The 19,152-nt window shown below is 40.7% G+C and overlaps 1 protein-coding gene across 3 annotated transcripts in view; it reads left to right on the forward strand.

The window, feature by feature from the left end:
* Positions 1-19,152, forward strand: part of BACH1 (BTB domain and CNC homolog 1) — a 43,795-nt gene that overhangs the window by 17,922 nt on the left and 6,721 nt on the right. For 2 of the 3 annotated variants that reach the window (XM_047875436.1, XM_047875435.1), the window contains exons 2-4: positions 7,253-7,546; positions 9,044-10,393; positions 12,071-12,277. In XM_047875436.1, the coding sequence (XP_047731392.1) occupies positions 7,313-7,546; positions 9,044-10,393; positions 12,071-12,277 (1,791 nt within the window). In that variant the 5' untranslated portion in view covers positions 7,253-7,312. Of the gene's footprint in view, positions 1-7,252; positions 7,547-9,043; positions 10,394-12,070; positions 12,278-18,757; positions 18,842-19,152 lie in introns of those variants that run through there. The other variant, XM_047875437.1, reaches the window with a different exon arrangement.

Below are 19,152 nucleotides of genomic sequence, written 5' to 3' on the forward strand. Positions count from 1 at the left end.
TGTAAGGTCTCCTACTTAATTCAAATTTTTGTTTTTTCTGCTTTCATTCAGCTTTTTTTTCCCCCGATATATATTTATTCATGTACCTTATCTAGTCATACTTAGGAGTTTTTCATAAGGCTGAGGGAAATGGATTTAGAAAATGTGATTGGGGCGCCTGAGTGGCTCGGTCAGTTAAACGTCCAACTTTAGCTCAAGTCATGATCTCACGGTTCACAAGTTCAAGCCCTGCATTGGGCTCTGCACTGACAGCACAGATTCTCCATCCCCATCTGTCTCTGCCCCTGCCCCGCTTGTGCGTGCTCGATCGCTCTAAAAAATAAATAAACATTAAAAAAAATTTTTTAAATGTGATTTTATTTTATTATTTTATTTTTTTTATTTATTTATTTTTTTAAATTTTTTTTTTCAACATTTATTTATTTTTGGGACAGAGAGAGACAGAGCATGAACGGGGGAGGGGCAGAGAGAGAGGGAGACACAGAATCGGAAACAGGCTCCAGGCTCTGAGCCATCAGCCCAGAGCCCGGCGCGGGGCTCGAACTCACGGACCGCGAGATCGTGACCTGGCTGAAGTCGGACGCTTAACCGACTGCGCCACCCAGGTGCCCCTAAATGTGATTTTAGATATGATTAAGCAAGCATGATATTTAAGATCTGTAAAAAGCTAAAGAAAATAGCAAATCTTGGTCACCGAGTTATTTATTCTTCCTGGCTCTTCCTGGCAGGTGAGGTGTTATAATGTTATGTGTAAAGTTATGTATGTATATATTTTATATTATATATAAAAAAGCCCTGAAAGGAAAGACTGAGAACTAAAGGTGCACACACACGATACTGTTGGGTCTTTGCCACCCACTTGACCAACAGAAGATAAGGTGTGCCTGATTCAGAAGAACACTCGAACTCTGGGTATCTTGGGTAAATTCTAGCAGAAACTGGCTTAGGACAGCTTGAAGCTTAGGAGGGAGCCAAGAAGGCAGGCTAAGAGGAATTTGCCTGTCTTCTGAGCCACTGAAGACCCTGACCTGAAACTGAGTGAGGCAAAGGTAATTGACAGGGTGATAGATTGGTGGCAGGCAGAGCAGTAAGGAGGAAAAGGTAGAAATTCCAGATGGCCACTAGAGCAGGGGGAGGAGGTCCTAAGGAATTCTTCCAGGCTGCAGAGAGAGTATTGCTTTTATGCGAAGGACAACTCAGTTGCCCTTTGTGCTGTATTGACTGTCCAAGGTTACTAATCGCTTTTGTGCCCAACCACACACACACACACACACACACACACACACACACACAGTTCTGTTAGGTATATTTTGGATATAACAGAACTATTTTGGAAATAATTGTTCTCATTAATTGAATATTATGGTTAAATGAGACCAGAAAGTAGTTTTTGTTTGGAGACTTAGTGCAAGTAAATACCGTCACGAATGTTCACACCCCTGTGTCAGTTGATTATACTGATCATTGTCATCTCTTTTGCCCCAAGGCATCATTTTCATTGTGAACATCGGTAGGTCATGTTCTTGAATGTAGGGACTGCCTTTTATTTGTGTTTTGATGGCATTGAACCTGTTGGGTAGCTCAGGTGTATACTTGTAGAAATGACATTCAACGTTGTTCAGTGAAAATCACGAATGTTTGGATAATAGTCTTTTTCTTTTAAGTGAATCCTTGGTGTGAGATTATTTTGTGTGCCCTTCTATGTTGATAATTAAAGGGGCACCTGGGTGGTTCAGTTGGTTAAGCGTCTGACTTTGGCTCAGGTCACAATCTCACAGTTCATGGGTTCAAGCCCTGCGTCGGGCTCTGTGCTGACAGCTCAGAGTCTGGAGCCTACTTCAGAATCTCTGTCTCCCTCTCTCCTCCCCCACTAGCTTGCTCTCTCGCTCTGTCTCAAAAATAAACATTAAAAAAAAAAACACAGCAGAGTCCTGAGACTTGAGGGAAATAAAATTCCAGCTCTTGTATGTGTGGAACTTCATCCTCCTACAGTTACTTTCTGTATTTCTGTTAGGAAGCACTGCATTGTACTTGGCCCATGATCAGATATTCATTCTCCTTAGGTTTTTAAAAGTTTAAGTTTTTTTTTTTAAGTAAATTACCCTTAAAGTTCTTAAAATGTGATACAGCCATAGCATTTTATTTATTTTCTTTATTGTTTTGAAAGCAAAAACATCCAGTTGTAACTGTATTAAAATGTAAATTATGATGTGTATTGAGCAGAGAGCAGAAGGTATTTCCAAATCGAAGTACAGGAAGCTTTAAAATGCTTGTTCATCCTTTATCAGCATTACTGAATGAATCAGCAAATTGCTAAGGTCAGCAAGCCTTTATTTTGAATGATAACAATAGCATATATTTCCAAGAATATAGAAAAATTCAGATGTAACATAGGAATCTAAATTTGGTGTTAACCAACTAACAGAATTTTAGGTCTGGAAGGTTCCCTGGGGGGTGTTTATGTCTTACCTTGTAGGTTTGAGAAGTGTTAGGTCACTGACAAATGTTAGAAGTATGTGTGCCACTTTTACCTGATTTAGTCATTATGTTATTGGGTGCAGATGGATTACTGACCACTTGGATGGTTTTCAGAATTAGGAAAATTGATTTTTCAGAATAACTGTGTCTAGTACCCCATACTAATGAGACCAAGGTCATGGTGTCTGTGCATACAAGTCCATTGTATTGGCTGTGTTTATAGTTGCCAAGCCTTGCTCTTCTCTGGCCAGTTGTCTTGTAGACACATTTCCAGCTCCCAGAGGTGGAGGCTCCCTTTTGCTCCTCCTGATTCTGGAAAAGCTAACCAAGGACTTTTCTCTGAGTGCTTGGCTCAGTGGCATTGTTTTCATATATACTAGTATAGCTGATTGCACTGTGTTTGGAGGAAAATGTAGATGATCTAGGTTTTGGATTTGTAGTAAATACATGAAGTCATTCATTCAGAAGCAAGTTCCTGCATTGAGTCAGGCACGGTTATGTTATGTGCTTGAATTAGGGCAGAAAACAAGTCAGACGAGGTTTTGACATTTAAGCTGAGACCTAAAAGGTGAGGAGTTAGCCAGCTAAGGAGTAGGAAAAGTGCAGGGGGCGGGCACAGCATGCTCAGAGGCCCTGAGGTTGGAAGGAGCTTAGTGCCTTATGCTGGAAGGAAGGAGGGTGAGGCTGGAGAACAGCAAAAGAGGGAGACAAAGGCTTAAGATAAGGTTGTGTTAGTAGGGTAAGGTCTGGAGGACGGGCTAAGGATTTAGAGTTGATCGCAAAAAACTGGGAAGACATCGTAGAGTTTTGGCAAGGAAGAAGTCACTTTGTGCGAGAGTATAAATTGAAGGGGATCTAGAGGGGCATACAGTACTTGACTATTTGTTTACTATGGGCCAGGCACTCTGCTAAGCCCTTTACCCTCACTGTCCATGTAAACCTCATGACAACCCAGTGAGGTGCTGCTGCTGTACGTGTTTTACAGTTGGGGAAACTAAGACCCAGCAAGGTTGAGCAGCTTGCCCAGAGGTCACATGGCTAGTAAATGCCAGAGCTGGGATTTGAACCCCGACAGTGTGTGATTTTAGACACTGTGTGTTAGCCACTGGACATGTGTTTCCCATACGTGAGATGATGGTCCGTTAGTGGTTCTTGAAATTGAGTGGATCATGACTGGAGTTTTTCTTTTTAATAGAACAGAGTAGAAATTAGAGTACTTTGCACTAGTAAGGATAAAATGCTGATGTATGAAACTTTATTTCGCTTTTTATTTTATATACCTGTATTTGCACATACATGCATTTGTAAGCTACTACAGAAGGCTGGGTGGCATTTGTCAAGACGAGAGCCAGCGGTGGCTTGGACTGTCATTATGGCAGCGCAGATGAAGAGAGGCGGGTTTCAGTGTTCAGAGGTACCAGGTCTCGGTAAGAGATTGGATAGAGGGGCTGAGGGAGGTGTCAGGGTGAGTTTCAGGGTTCTGGTGGGAGCAAGAGCAGTCGTGGCGTGCGTGTGCCCAGTCCGCACTAGTGAGACCCTTCTTAGAGGGGTCCCCCTGAGTGGCTGTTGTACTTCCTGGTTCTCTGGCTTCTCGTCGCTGCAGCTGGCGGGGCTTGGGGTTGGCCTAGCACCCAAATCCTCATCTCGCGGCCAATCTGTAAGCTGGCTGTGAACTTAGGAAGTGATCTGTCACCCCACACGGCCTAAACAGGAGGGTTAAGCCAAGAATCAATTCTTCATGGAATTTGAGGTGAGGAGTGAGGGTCACACAGACACACACGTGGGCTGACGGCAGCTCCAGAGTGAAGGTATGGAACCTGTTTCTGCCGTAGTTTCCTTGGGAGCCAGAGAACATTTAGGTTGCAAGGCTGCAGTGTTAAACAGTCCAGAGTCCTCTTTTTGAAGTTCAAGTCCAGTTCATTTGCTCCTGGCTTTCTGGGAAAGCCCTTTTCCCTATTCTCACGCACAGTCTTTTAGTAATACCTGGCCTGGCTCCCCACAGGACCGCAGTGACTTTCTGTACTGTGTGTTTCAGCAGATACTAACTGGAGACAGATATGGAATAGTCAGGTGCTTGCTATGGATCCGCGTTCTTTATCTGATTGGTCTTTTGACCGTGGTCGAGATACTTCTCCCTGAGCCTCAGTTTCCTCATCTGTACGGTTGGGACGATACAGGAGCATCCATGTCAGAGGGCTGTGGTGAGGGGTAGATGAGGTAAACTGTGTCAGCACCTCAGCCCGGTGCCTGGTGCAGAATGAGAGCGTAACAAATACTTGCCGTTAGCTGTTAACTGTTTCTAGGACAGTTTCTCAAGAGACTTAAACATATATATGAACAAAGTCTAATGGGAAGAAGCCAGCATAAAGACAGAGTTTGGACCTAAGTGAGAGAGGGTGTTAAGAGAAGGGACTGGATTCCAGAGAGGCAAGGATGGTATGAGGTCAAGGGCAGACTTTAAAGGGGTTGTTTTCATCAGGAGAAGGGAGCCTGTGGAGGTGGGTGGGAGGGTAATATTTTCTGAGATTGTATCCCAGTTATAGTTGTCTGCTGGGAGAGACACTAACTGAAGAGAGAAGTGGCTACTTGGGAGGTTCTTGGGGACAACGGAACATTGGGGCACACAAAAGAATGGATAAGCCGCGCTAAGACCCTGAAATTGCACACCATTAATTTATAGTGACAACAGCCTACGTGTTTTTACAGTTTTGTCTGGCTGTGCTGTGTTCGGCAGAATGACGAGATGTGAAAGTAAGATTAGTCTAGTTTTAAGGGTTTGCAAGGCAGATGCCAGGAAAGAATAAAGAGGCTGGGGACTTAGGTACAGGGATGTGGTGAGGCAAACTGTCGAGTCCAGCTTGGCTGGGGAAGTTGTACAGAGAAGGTGGAGTGGTCTGTAACACACACACACACACACACACACACACACACACACGGGGCATAGTTCCTTTGATAGTTCTTCCTTGCTATTCTTAACAGTAATTCCCTTGTGTTGATAACTGAAATATTAAGACCAATTGCTAAAGGGAATATACTACTCTTTCAAATGGGCACAACCCAAAAGTCGAGTTAGTTCTAGTGCGTAATTTTGAAGTTGCCATGATTTTATGTGGTATGCCAAATCAGTAAATGATAGGTTGTGATCCGTAACCTTGGGTAGAGTTTAACCACATAATGGGACATTTCATTTTCATGGACTACTCCTGAGGAACTTCCCATTTTAGCTAAATTGAGACACATAAGTAGACACATAAGTAGATAGACACATAAGTAGAATAGAATTTATAGATGGCATTTCATGTGTTTGTGACTAGAACAGCCTGTCTCTGAGGCAGAAGTCACCTGTGATCTGGGCCTGGTGTGTCTGACCTTTGGTAGTTCTCATTTGTCCTTTTGTTTTTGTTTGTGGAGTAGAGCGAATCTGGAAACAATAACGTTCATTCAGTCACTGAACTTTTGAGGACCTTGTTGTCTCAGGCAGTGAGTGAGTTCAGAAGGACAAAAAGTGAACGACAGGGATGATGCCTGTGAGGAGCTTCTCAGCCTGATCACGCCATAGTGGGGTCCACACACACACCTTGGGGGTACTCACCACTGGCCACTGGTGGCTGGAAGAAAATACTAGAACTCTTCTAATCTGAGTTTCAGTCTCTGTATGTTTTATAACATGTAGCATATAAGAACAGTCGTACATGACTGAAATAGGTAGACATATGTCTGTTGTGGCTCTCCTTTTTTGCTTGTAATGTGTACATGATCGAAAATTGTTTGGCGGTTATTATATGTTGGTGTGTATTTTAAATATATATACATTTTTGATAACTTATGTTTGAACATTTGGGGAAAAGAGTTTCTATGTATGGTAAACCATGTTCTTAATGACGATGTAGTTGTACTTACTGCCCGTGTTTTGTAGTGTAAAGTAGGACTTGTTATATAAAAAGGACTTGTTAAGATCTGGCTCGACAATTTTGTCTTTTTCTCAAGTCATTTTCTTCTTTATGTTGGAGGAACTTTACCTTATGTACCATGTGTCCCTTGTTACAAAGCCCTAAAGGCTCCTACCAGCTGTCAAGTGTTGGGGAACGGAGCATGGAGAATGGTGGAAGGCCACATGCCTGGTCCCGTCAGTCCCATCCCAAAGGGTGACCTCTGGTGAACTATACACACACACACACACGCCCATTGGCATCATAAAACAACAGGATTGGGATGCCACCCAGAAATTTCCTGGACCCAGTCTGTTTGCTCATTGTAGGTGTTTTCTCAATGTGAAATGTCTCACTTTCAGAGAGCTATGAAATCGTTGGTTCAAAGAGTTCTTCCCTCCCTCATCCTGAGAACCCTTTTTCCTAAAATTAGAAAAACTAACTAAAAACTGCCGTGAAGAACCTATTTTAAATGCAATAAATTGAATAAATGTATCTAGGTTCTCTAGAGACTTTTGTTTTCACTTTTATTTTTGCGATGGCTTTTTAAATTTATATTTGACACTGTCATTAAAAGAAATATTTTTAGGGGCTCCTGGGTGGCCCAGTCGGTTAAGCATCCTACTCTTGATTTCGGCTCAGGTCATGATCTCACGGTTCGCGAGTTTGAGCCCCATTTCAGACTCTGCACTGACTATGTGGGGCCTGCTTGGGATTCTCTCTCCCTCTCTCTCTGCCCTCTGCCCCCACTCTCTCCAAACAAAACAAAACAAAACAAAAAAAACTTAGAAAAAATATTTTTAACAAGATTTTATTTAAGTGAGGTCTTACATGTGTTTCTGCAGGTTTGATGACGACGAGAAGCATGCTTTCACTGGCCTTCCCGACCCCATTTGTTATGCAGGATGTCTCTGAGTGAGAACGCAGTGTTTGCCTATGAATCTTCGGTGCACAGCACCAACGTCCTGCTTGGCCTCAACGACCAGCGGAAGAAGGACGTGCTGTGCGACGTCACCGTCCTCGTGGAGGGCCAGCGCTACCGGGCCCACCGGTCTGTGCTGGCGGCATGCAGCAGCTACTTCCACTCGAGAATCGTCGGCCAGGCCGATGCAGAGCTTAGCATCACTCTGCCGGAAGAGGTGGGAGAGAGGTCCATGCTTCTGGAGGCTACCCTGGTTTTCATTGAATTGAACCTAATTAAATCTCTTTCCGTAGACTTTATTTTTACCTTTACCTTTATAAAAGGTAACGTGATAAAGTTAAAAATAGAACAGTCTCCCTTCTTGTCCTGGGGAGCTCATTTCTGTAACTTTTTTCCTAGAATTTATGATGACATGTCATACATAGAATTGTTAGTTTTGGGTGTCAGTTAACAATATTTATTGAGCAGTTGAATAACTTGACCCACTGTTATGTGACTTTTTGAGAAAATGACCAAAGCAGGGAGGGCACAGCCAATGGGTTGGGCATTGGCAGAGGTCATGCTCTGAGTGGCCACACTGTGTCTCATTTTCTCCTTTTGGACCTTTTCCTGTGATGAGAAACTGAGTGGGTTTAGGGTTCTAGAAATCATCCATCTTAATAAGACAGGGCCTCATGGAAAGTAGGAAAACACCCCATAAGTGTTCTCTTGCCCCTTTTTTCTTTCTTGAGACTGTGCATTGGTAGAAAAAAATTGATTTGGTCTCACAATTATAGAGCCTGCTTTTACCTGTCTCTTTCCCCACCAGCCTGTTGCAGAGCTCAGGCATCTAAACATTTCTGTCCTTGTTATATCCTGACTCCAAGAGCCCTTTCACAGGACCAAGAGGTGCTGGTTACACTGAACTCTTACTAGAATTGTTTGCTTTTTTTTTTTTTTTTTTTTTAAGTTTATTCATTTTGAGAGAGAGAGAGGAGGACAGAGGGTCCGAAGTGGGCTCCACGCTGACAGCAGCTAGCCTGATGTGGGGCTTGAACTCATGAACCATGAGATCGTGACCTGAGCCTAGATTGGACGCTTAAGTGAGACACCCAGGTATCCCTAGAATAGCTGGCTTTTAGGTAGTTACTAACTGCAGCTAGAAGAGCGTGGAGCCTTTAAAGTTAAGAGGCGTTTGGAGAAAGTATGTAGAGCTTGTTTATGGCAGGTCGGTGTGGGCTGCTCTGTGATGGGTACTAAGTCTACAGTTTAGCTTATCCCAGCATCCATACTTCCATGAACTTGTACCAACAGTTTGGAGCATCAACAGCTTGTCAGTTCTGTGGCAGAGGTCAGCACGAATAACACAATGCCAGTGAAATGATAAGGGCCAACTATGGGTTAGCACTGGTTTTAAAAATTAGCAACACATCCCATAATGGCAGTGTTTGATGTCTTCACCTCATGTGAGTCAGACCGTAATTCATGTGTCATTAAGCGTGAAATCTATGAAGTGGAGGGTGCAGGTCCAACGCATGAGGTGTGATAAGCATGCTTTTCCAGACTCCTAATTAGTGTTACGTTTTCTAGAAGGATGTTTTTACTTACCAAATTAAAATGCCCATTTTACAATGATCACAAGTAAGTTCTTCGTGTCTGTATTCCCCTTCTACTTTTATTTATCCACTAGACCACTTTCAAGTGATGCATTTGTTTTTATTTTGTATGTTAACAGGTGACAGTTAAAGGATTTGAACCTTTAATTCAGTTTGCCTACACTGCCAAACTGATTTTAAGTAAGGACAATGTGGATGAAGTGTGCAAGTGTGTGGAATTTTTAGGTGTACGTGATATTGAGGAATCCTGCTTTCAGTTTCTCAAGTTTAAGTTTTTGGACTCCACTGCAGACCAGCAAGAATGCCTAAGAAAAAAATGCATCCCATCACACTGTCAGAAAGCAGACCTTAAGTTTTCACTGTTGGACCAGAGGGATTTAGAAATTGACGACGTGGAGGAATTTTTGGAAAATAAAAATGTCCAGACTCCTCAATGGAAACTGCATAGGTATCAAGGAAATGCAAAAGTATCATCTCCTCTCCAGGACAGTGCCAGTCAAACCTGTGAATCCATGTGCTTAGAAAAGGATGCTGCTCTGGCTTTGCCATCTCTATGTCCCAAATACAGAAAATTCCAGAAAGCATTTGGAACTGACAGAGTCCGTAGTGCGGAATCCAGCGTCAAAGACGTGCATGCTTCTGCCCAGCCAAATGAGACTCCTGAAAATGAATGTCTGGGAGGAATCCAGGACTGTGCAGATCTGCAGGTGATTTTAAAATGTGAAGAAGGTAAATTAGCAATGGAACATGAAGAAACCAAGAAGAAAGATCCTGCTCCTCAGTGCCCATCAGAAAAGCCAGAAATGACTCCTTTCCCCCACAATTCTTCTGCAGCCCCTCACGGGCTCTATTCTCTGTCTCTTTTACACACCTACGACCAATATGGTGATGGTGACGTGAGTTTTGCTGGAATGCAAAACACAGCAGTGTTAACAGAAAAGCCTTTGTCAGGTACAGATGTTCGGGAAGAGAAAACGTTTGGTGAAAGTCAGGATTTACATTTGAAGTCTGACTCTGGCCCCAGGGAAGATGGTAGCCTTGCCTCCAGCGATCGGAGTAGTGTGGAACGGGAAGTGGCAGAACACCTAGCAAAAGGCTTCTGGAGTGACATTTGCAGCACGGACTCTCCTTGCCAGATGCAGTTATCACCTGCGGTGGCCAAAGATGGTTCAGAACAGATCTACTCCCAGAAACGGTCTGAGTGTCCCTGGTTAGGTATCAGGATCAGCGAGAGCCCGGAACCGGGTCAGAGGACTTTTACAACGTTAAGTTCTGTCAACTGCCCTTTTATAAGTACTCTGAGTACCGAAGGCTGTTCTAGCAGCTTGGAAATTGGAAACGATGAGTATGTTTCCGAACCCCAGCAGGAACCTTGCCCGTATGCTTGCGTGATTAGCCTGGGAGATGACTCTGAGACGGATACTGAAGGTGACAGCGAACCCTGTTCGGCCAGAGAACAAGAATGTGAGGTGAGGGGAAAACGTGTGTGTTGCTGAGTCCTTGTTTGACCACTTAATCAGGATTTACTCTGGGTCGACTCCTGTCGCACCTTTAGAGATGATATGCGCAGGCTCAGGGAGGGAGGGAGGGGGAAATCCGGAGACAGTTCTAAAACTGTGATCAGTACCAAAAGAGTGTGACGGAGTTTGAAGGACTTCTGTGTTCATATGTTTCAAGCGGGTGTATTTATTTTTGTCATGGAGTGTATTCACACATTGGCTGTTTAAATCAAATGCCCTGTCCCAAAAGGTAAAAAAAAAAAAAAAAAAGAAAAAAAGAATCTGTGATCGTTACATGGTAACTCCTGGAAAAATGCAACATACGTCCCAATCTTAGTCATTGCTGTAGGATCTCTGGATTTGGGACTAGTTACTTGGCAATGATTTAGCAGTGACTAGGTATAGGAATGTGGGAGAGTTTTCTTTGCCCTAGTTTTTCATAGCCATTAATTTTTTTCTTAGTTTCCCTTATCCATTTCAGCCATTAATTTAATGTCTTAATAATTTGGCATGAGTTAGCTGGTACTGGATTAACCTTACCAAGCTTGATCTGTGTACTTTGTGTACAAATGTTTGTTTGTATTTGATAGATGGTTTTTTGTAAAACATTACCATAATTCCAGTGATAATAAAGCCTTGTTGGTTCTTTATCATTTTCTTTGGTTTTCTAGCTGTTGGATGACATGGGTTTGAAAGAGTGACAGGTTTTCTTTCCTCCTTAGCTTTGGAAGGAGATTATTGGTGATTTAATTTAAGAAGTAATATATGTGCATGAGTTACATCTACAGATTTTTATATGACATTTATAAATCCATATGATGGATTTTAATTTTAATTTAATGCAACTGTGAAAAGAATGTTAAAAATAAAACTTTTAAGAAATTGTAAGACATTTTGTGTAACTAATTTCTGTAAGTTTGAAAGACAAAGTAAGTAGGTTGCCAGAGAAACTGTTCAGTGTTTTATATGAATAATTAATATAATTAACTTGTCCCACAATTTTGTCATTAAAAAAAATTACCCTAAATTTTTCCAAATTTAAGTATGTTGAAGATGACATTAAAATATTCCTTAGGTTTTTCTAACCATTTCTATACTGACAAGTGAAAAAGTGAAGCATGTAGATTTTTGAGTTATGTGACACTACTATTTCTTGACAGAAAAATTAATTTTCTAAAATGCTTGAGAAATTACTAGGTAGTTATACCAGTGTTAGATCAGTATCAATCAAAGTATAAAATAGATTTTTTTTTGGTTTGGTTAAACACATTAAAAACACTTTAGAAAGAGGCTTAAAGATATGTGTGTTAACATGTCTGAGTAAAACAAGTTCTGTTTTTTAATTTTAAATACATGAATATTTGTGTTCATATTTTTTATTTTGCTAAAAAAATCTGTTTCTCAATGTACTTGACTTCTGAACCCTCTAAAATAGGCTAGAAATATCAAATTATCAGTCTTTATTATAAGGGATTATATAGAAACTGGGAATAGAGGTCTGCTTTTTTTGTTTGTTTGTTTGTTTTTTTGTTTTTTAAAGTCTAAATGAAGTTCTCTGGAAAATATAGATGTAGATCTTCCTCTTCCGTGATGGGAGTCTAACTACATTACTCAGCAGCAATTACTAATGTTTATTTTACATTCTAGGTAAAACTGCCTTTTAATGCACAACGAATAATCTCACTCTCCCGAAATGATTTTCAATCCTTGTTGAAAATGCACAAGCTGACCCCGGAACAACTGGACTGCATCCATGACATTCGAAGGAGAAGTAAAAACAGAATTGCTGCGCAGCGCTGTCGCAAGAGAAAACTGGACTGTATACAGAATCTGGAATCAGAAATTGAGAAGCTGGTAAGTTTGCAGGTTTCTTGTTACTCAAATTCCACCGCATCCATTCAGTTAGTCTTTTTTTTTTTTTTTTTTTTTTTTTTTTTGTAGAGGAAATAGCAGTTTCAATTCCTGAGTCAGATACGATGCTCAATTACATGTTAATTTCAAAATTCACCAATTACCATCTTAAGAAAATAAGTTACATGATGTTTTTAGAAAGCTTGGGAGATGAAAAGAGTTTTCATAGACTCTTATGCTTATGCTAGTATTCTACATCTTTAGTGTGATATGCTATAATATGTACACTGAGAACTATTTTTGTGTGTGTGTGTGTGTGTGTGTGTGTGTGTGTGTGTGTGTGTGTGTTTTAACTGTCTACCTAATTCTTAGTGGTTGAGTAGAGATTGAAGAAACTCTGAAACACTTTAATCTCTTTTAAGTATCTATAAAAGCTAATGTTACAATTGTTCATTTAAATTGACGGTAGACTTGAATAACTTGTTTTGATCGATACTGGAACCAATAAACGAACTTGGATCTTTCGTCTAAGAGAAAGAACTCATTTGCTGATATGAATATAAAATTCAAGATTTATCGAGACTCTAGAGGGAGAGGAATGCTTACGTTATTGAATCTTGTTATTTATTCCAGCATCAAAACGCAAATTAATTGAAAAATGGATTAATTTGCACCCAGGTTTCTCTGTTCCCCTAGTGGTTGGTGGAAGAAAGCATTGTATGAAAGAGACAACTATGGGAGTGCAGCTGTAGAGACAGCAGGGAACCAGCACTGAGAAATAGCAAAAACATTCTTGGGATATTTAGTTTGGAGTCTTTGTTAATTATTGGTGAAAGTTTGAAATTGTGATTGTAGCAAGTTCTCAAGCACAAACATTCTAGCTATGAACAGCAATCAATCAGCAACATTTTAGAAAAAAGAACCTGTCTGGGGAAATGCATTCTTATTTTGTGCTGTACTGGGTTGTTATGACAGTGTTGTGTTTTCCTCCATTCAGTTCATCTTTGCCCTCATCAGAAAAAAAGAAAAGAATAAAAAACCAGTCTGTGCCTTTATATACAGAAAAATGGAAAAATAAAAATTTATTATTCACCTATTGTGGTCAGTACCCTATTTACCTGTTGTATTAATTTGGACACTGGCTATAAGAAATAGAAACCATCTGAAGCATGAATGAATGAATGAAGGGATGAATTTGTTGTGAGGATACAGGTGTCTCATTTAGAAGCCCAAGAGTGAAGCAGGCATCGTAAACAGTATAGAATAAGAAAGTGGAAAACTGCCACCAGAAACCCAGAGAATCTTCTCTGTCACCCCATCTTCATGCACCTGCTCACTCTGCACTGTGCTGCTAGATGTGGATGGGAAGGGTAGCTGCAGTGTGGCTTCTGAATAGTCTCTCTCTCTTCCAGAATCTAGTCCGGATGGACACTACAGTTTTAGTTCTAAATTCCCAAGGAGGTGAGCATCTAATTGGCTTACTTCAGCTTAGGTGTCCTTTTCTGTGACAAGAGAGAAGGGACAGATAGTTACAGCCCAGCTGCCAGGAGCCCACCTCTGGGCAGGCAGAGCACATCGCCTGCCGGGGATCTGCTCATCCAGATGTGCACCAGGCTGACTGAGCTCAGCTCAGTCTCTTTCCACTTCCCAATATCTCCAGAGAAAACATGCTAGCTTTTTCTTCTTTTTCTTTTTTCTTTTTTGCAGAGTGTCTTGCGTTATGTTTTAGCTTCCCTGAACTCACTGTCCTGTCCTTCATACTACTCTCCGTTCTAGTGATTTTTACAGGCACACTCTAGCTGCAAAGTGTAAGGGGCACTTGTAAAGTTCAGACCTGCCACAGATGTCTCTCTCAGGTGAAAATAAGCAGAGAATGTGTTACTTCTTAGCTAACAGGAATAAGAAAGCTGCCCCTTTTTCTAGATGTAAAAGAGTTTGAGCCTTAAGTTATTTTATTACATTAAGAAATTTACTTGGAATTTAGACCCTGGTTATTGGGTGATGTTTTGGGTCTTGTTGTCTTTTGTAAAGAGAGAAGGACCAACAGTAGAGTGGAGAATATGGAGGAGTGCGACAGATTTGTATTTTTTAAATTGAGAGGGTACTTTCTGGAAACATGGTCAGTAGACAAGCAGTATTTCCCGGTATTTATATTCTGGGTAGTATTTTAGTGAACCTACTTAAGGGAAATTACTTGTTTCGTAATGAAACAGCCATGGTGATGTAGCCAATAACTGGTTAGGTTAACATATAAATGAATTCACAGTATATGTTGCCCTGGTCTGGTGATTAGGTGAAGGGCCCATATTTTAGTAAACTTTAGTCTGTGGCTATTGGCTGCAAACTTTTTGCAGTTTGTCGTAAGAGTAATAGCATAATAGACTGGAAAAACACATGAAGAACAGTGTTTTGATCACGGTAAGAATAGTGATTCTAAAATGTCTTCACGGTAGATTTGTAGAATAATTACCATGTATAAAGGACACTTTAATAGTCTCAATGCACTATGAAAGACAGTGGGTGATGTTAGTTCAAATTCAATAAATAAATGAGTTGTATTTTTCAACAAGAAGTCCTGTCAGAATCTAATAGAACCTTTGAAGAAAAAGAAAGAGGTATATTTATTTGGTGGGTAAATTGATGGTAATTACTTTTAACATTTATGGTGTATTAGAGGTTAGGCATTGATTTGTCATTGCACTTACTATAAGGATTTTGAATATGAATAATCTATAGACCAATAACATGACTTTTTTTTTAACCAATAAAGTTCAAGGATCATTCAATTTTTGTTATGTTTGGCTTACAAAGCTCTTGTCTTTAAGGATTCTTTACAAGGTCCATGTTTCTTCTTGAACATTTCTTGAGAAATTAAGAACTAGTATGTTTCTAATAGTATTTTTGCCTCGAGGAAAGGTAACCCTGAAATGAAGGAAACTTAGCTTTTTTAAAAAATTTAATTTAATTTAATTTCAACTAATTATTTATGAGAGAGCACAAGTGGGAGAAAGGGGCAGAGGGAGAGAGGGCAAGAATCTCAAGCAGGCTCTCTGCTTAGTGTGGAACCTCATGTGGGGCTGGATCTCACGACTCTGGGATCGTGACCTGAGTTGAAATCAAGAGTCAGACACTCAAGTTGACTGAGCCACCCAGGCACTCCGGGAATTTAGCTTTTTAAAGAAAAAAAATTACCAAAGTGTATTTCTCTTAGATGTTATCCAATATTTATTGGTATCAATGTATAAGTGATCAGAAATCAGAATATTCACAAAAGCACTTGGATTCAGACTTGAGGTATATAGACATCATTTTGTTTCATTGCTTTTATCTATTGTGATGGTATAGGAGTACAAAGACCTCATCTGTCCTTAGTATTTTACATCGTGTGGTGAAGATTGTATTATTTTATTGAAAATAAACTTGTTTTGGGGCGCCTGGGTGCATGGTTCAGTCAGTACTCTTGATCTTGGCTTGGGTCCTGATCTCACGGTTCATGAGTTTGAGCCCTGTGTTGGGCTCTATGCTGACAGCAGATTCTCTGATTCAGCAGATTCTCTGTTTGGGATTCTCTGTCTCCCTCTCTCTCTCTGCCCCTCCTCTTCTCTCTCTCTCTGTCTCTCTCTCAAAAATAAATAAATATTAAAAAGATAAATCTGTTCTAGCCACGTGCTGCTGGCTGCTCTGAGCACACGCACACTGCCATCTCCAAACACACCCAGTGAGCCCTTCTGGAACTTGCCCATTGCCACTCTGTGATATCCTTGAGCAGCACACCTTGAAATGTGGTCTGTGGGCAGTTGGCATCAGAGTTATCTGGGAGTGTCCCTTTGAAAATACACGTTCCTAAAAAATACTAGAAAAACTAAAAAAAAAAAAAAAAAAAAAAAAGCACATTCCTTAATCCTACCCTACGCCTGTGGGAGGGTCCCAGAAGCATGTGTTTCATAAATATTTCCAGGGTAAATCTTCATTCACATTAAAATTTGAGAGCCTGTTGCACTAGGGCACAGAGGTCAGATGGAGGCTTTGGAGTCAAACATCTGGAAATGGTCCCTGGCTACTTGGTAGCTTTGTGGCTTGGGGAAATTATTCTACCTCTAATACCCACCCACATTCCCTTATTGGTGATACGGAGATAAGGATAGTTATCTCCCTCAGGACTGGTGCAAAGATCACATGCCATTATACTGCTCAGCACGTGCCCTGGGCCCAGTAAATATTAGTAGTTGTATTTTAAATTCCTCTTCTTTCTGTGAACATCTGCTGAGCATACTAAATGTTGTACGAGTTACCAGGAAATCAAAGATGACCGAGATACAGTCCTTGCCAATAAAATGCTTATATTCTCACAAGGAGAGATTTACGTGTTCTCATGTTTTCCTGAGATTCATCTTCCTCCCCTGCATTCTGAAAGCTTCAAGCTTTTAGAAGAGTTAAGAGTGCAATGAACAACCTCATGTTGACTCAACAATTATTTACATTTGCCACATCTGCTTTACTTCTCTGTTGGTCTTTCCAGCCACGTGTGTGTCCCTGCTCTCGTTGTTTGGTCTGTCCGTCTTTGTCTCTTTCCTTGTCGGTCAGTTTTGGTCTCTTTCTAACCACAGTTGGTTGATCTCGGTCCCAGTGTCTTTTCTCAGTCGGTCTCTATTGCTCTGCTTTTATTTTCTGATTCATTTAAAAGCTACCACATCATGACATTTGACCCCTAAATACTAAAGCATGCATCTCCTAAAAATAGACATTCTTACATATATTTATCTCATATCTTTACCAATAGTTCTATCATACCGAGAAAGTTAATAGATCCTCAGTATTATATATACTCCCTATTCAAATTACCCTAATAGTTTCCCAAATGTATTTCACCTATATGCTTTTTTCCCCCTCCAAACTAGGGTCCCTTCATCACAGAACATTTGGTTGTGCCTTTTTAGTCTTTCAACCTGAGACCCCCACAACCCTTTTTAAAATCATGATAACTTTTTGAAGAGTCCAGGCCAGATTTCTCATAAAATGTCCTACTTTTAATGTTTACCTGACTGTTTCCACTTGGTTTTGACTCACTCCTCCATTCTTTGTATTTCACACAAACTGAAAGTGTAAGTTGTTGAATTGAGATGAAACCTGAACTGGTGTTGTGTCCTTTATGGTACGCCACGTGGTAGAGGGCACACTGTGTCAGGTGTCCTACCTGAGCAGATGGGGATTGCCAGATCATTTTCGAGATTCTGTTTTTTGCCTCTGTAATTGCTCAGTAATCTGTGACGTGTTACTTAGGCACTTTAGGAATAGCCTCTTCCCCACGACTCCTACATGTTTTGTTTTCTAGCATATGTTGGTGGCCTTCACAATGGGTGTTGCAAAATAGTGACCTAATTCTGTTGTTCCACTTACACACATGCTTGTTACTCTTTTATTTGTATCCATTTGTTTGTTTGGTATTCCTCTTTTAAAGGGGACTTTTCTTCCCTCCTGTTTGCCTCCCTCCCGCCATGCCATGCCTTTAGTATCACTGTGGACTTAGGGATTGATTTTTTTCCTCATTTAATTTCTCACAGCCATAATCGTCATTAGTCTTTTCGATGTTGGTATTTTTTCAAAGTTGGCCAGAGAGAGGCCCCTCAGGCTAGCTGCTGTGTCCTTTTGACATGACCCCATTAGTGTTTCTGTGCTGCCTAGAATAATCTGTCACAGGCTCACCCTGTACTTTGCTTGTCCCAAGATTTGGAATCATCTTTATCCAAAATTCTCTGGTTTCTTTTAGCATGCTTGCTGCTGGTGTTAACTCCTTCTGGGCTCTTTGAGGGGACAGAGTGGGAAATGTATGTGTGTTTGTGTAACTCACGAGTGCATTCAGTATATACATCACCTTGGATAAATAAAAGTAAAAAAGTATAATGGAACTCATGAGCCAGGTAGATATTTTCAATCAAACTTCAGCAGTATTTATGTTTAAAAACTTCAGCAGTATTTTATGTTTATTCTTCTGATCCTTGCTGCTACGTAAACAAATTCCATATGCGCTTTTCCGTATTTCACTCTTTTCACTTAAGAAGTGATTTCCAGGAAATATTTTTCTTAGTTCAAAGAGGCTGTCATTCCTTTCACAGCTCTGTATATTCGGCCGTGACTGCAGAGCAGTATCACGCCAGGTTCTTCTTGGTGGACATTTGGGACCTCGCGGTGGATAACTGTGCACGTTGTTTTTTCCTGCTGAAGGAGGTGTCTCTTTAGGATGGGTCCCTGGAAGAGGGTAAATAGCTATGTCACTTTGTTAGATATTAATGAATTCTGCTCTGCTGGGGTCGTTGCATTTTGCCTTCCTGCCAGCTGTGTGGGTGTCTGCCCCCAGCCTCAGCAAGAAGTTTATTGTCCACTTGGGTTCTTCACAGGCTGATAGGGAGAATTGGTATCTCGGGGTGGCTTTTGCTTTTGTTTCTCTTATGAGTGAAATTGAGCATTTGTATTCATATTTTTAAGGGCCACTTGCATAGTTCCCTGACCTGTGTGTTCAGAGATTTTACATCATAAGGAACCACTGATCACCATTTTCTAGTAGTGAGTACTCTTTGACCTAAAACATTGTCACTGTCAGCTAGCCCTTTGGGTGCCAAATTCTTTCACTCGTTACCTTTATTGGGTGAGTTCTATTTAAAATATTTTTAAGTTCTTCTATTTGAGTGAATGTTGTACACTAGCTGTTGAAAGTGTGGATTTGGATGTAAACTTGTCATAAAATGCAGAATGGTACTAGAACACCAGTTTTATTTTTCTTATAAATCTGTGGTTAAAGCCACAGAACCTCAGACCTGTACTTTATACGATTGCATTCTAAGAAAATGAAAATACATTGTAGAGATAGGTAGCTGGATGCT

The sequence above is a fragment of the Prionailurus viverrinus genome, chromosome C2 (assembly GCF_022837055.1).
Source record: "Prionailurus viverrinus isolate Anna chromosome C2, UM_Priviv_1.0, whole genome shotgun sequence".
In the NCBI taxonomy this organism is placed as follows: domain Eukaryota; kingdom Metazoa; phylum Chordata; class Mammalia; order Carnivora; family Felidae; genus Prionailurus; species Prionailurus viverrinus.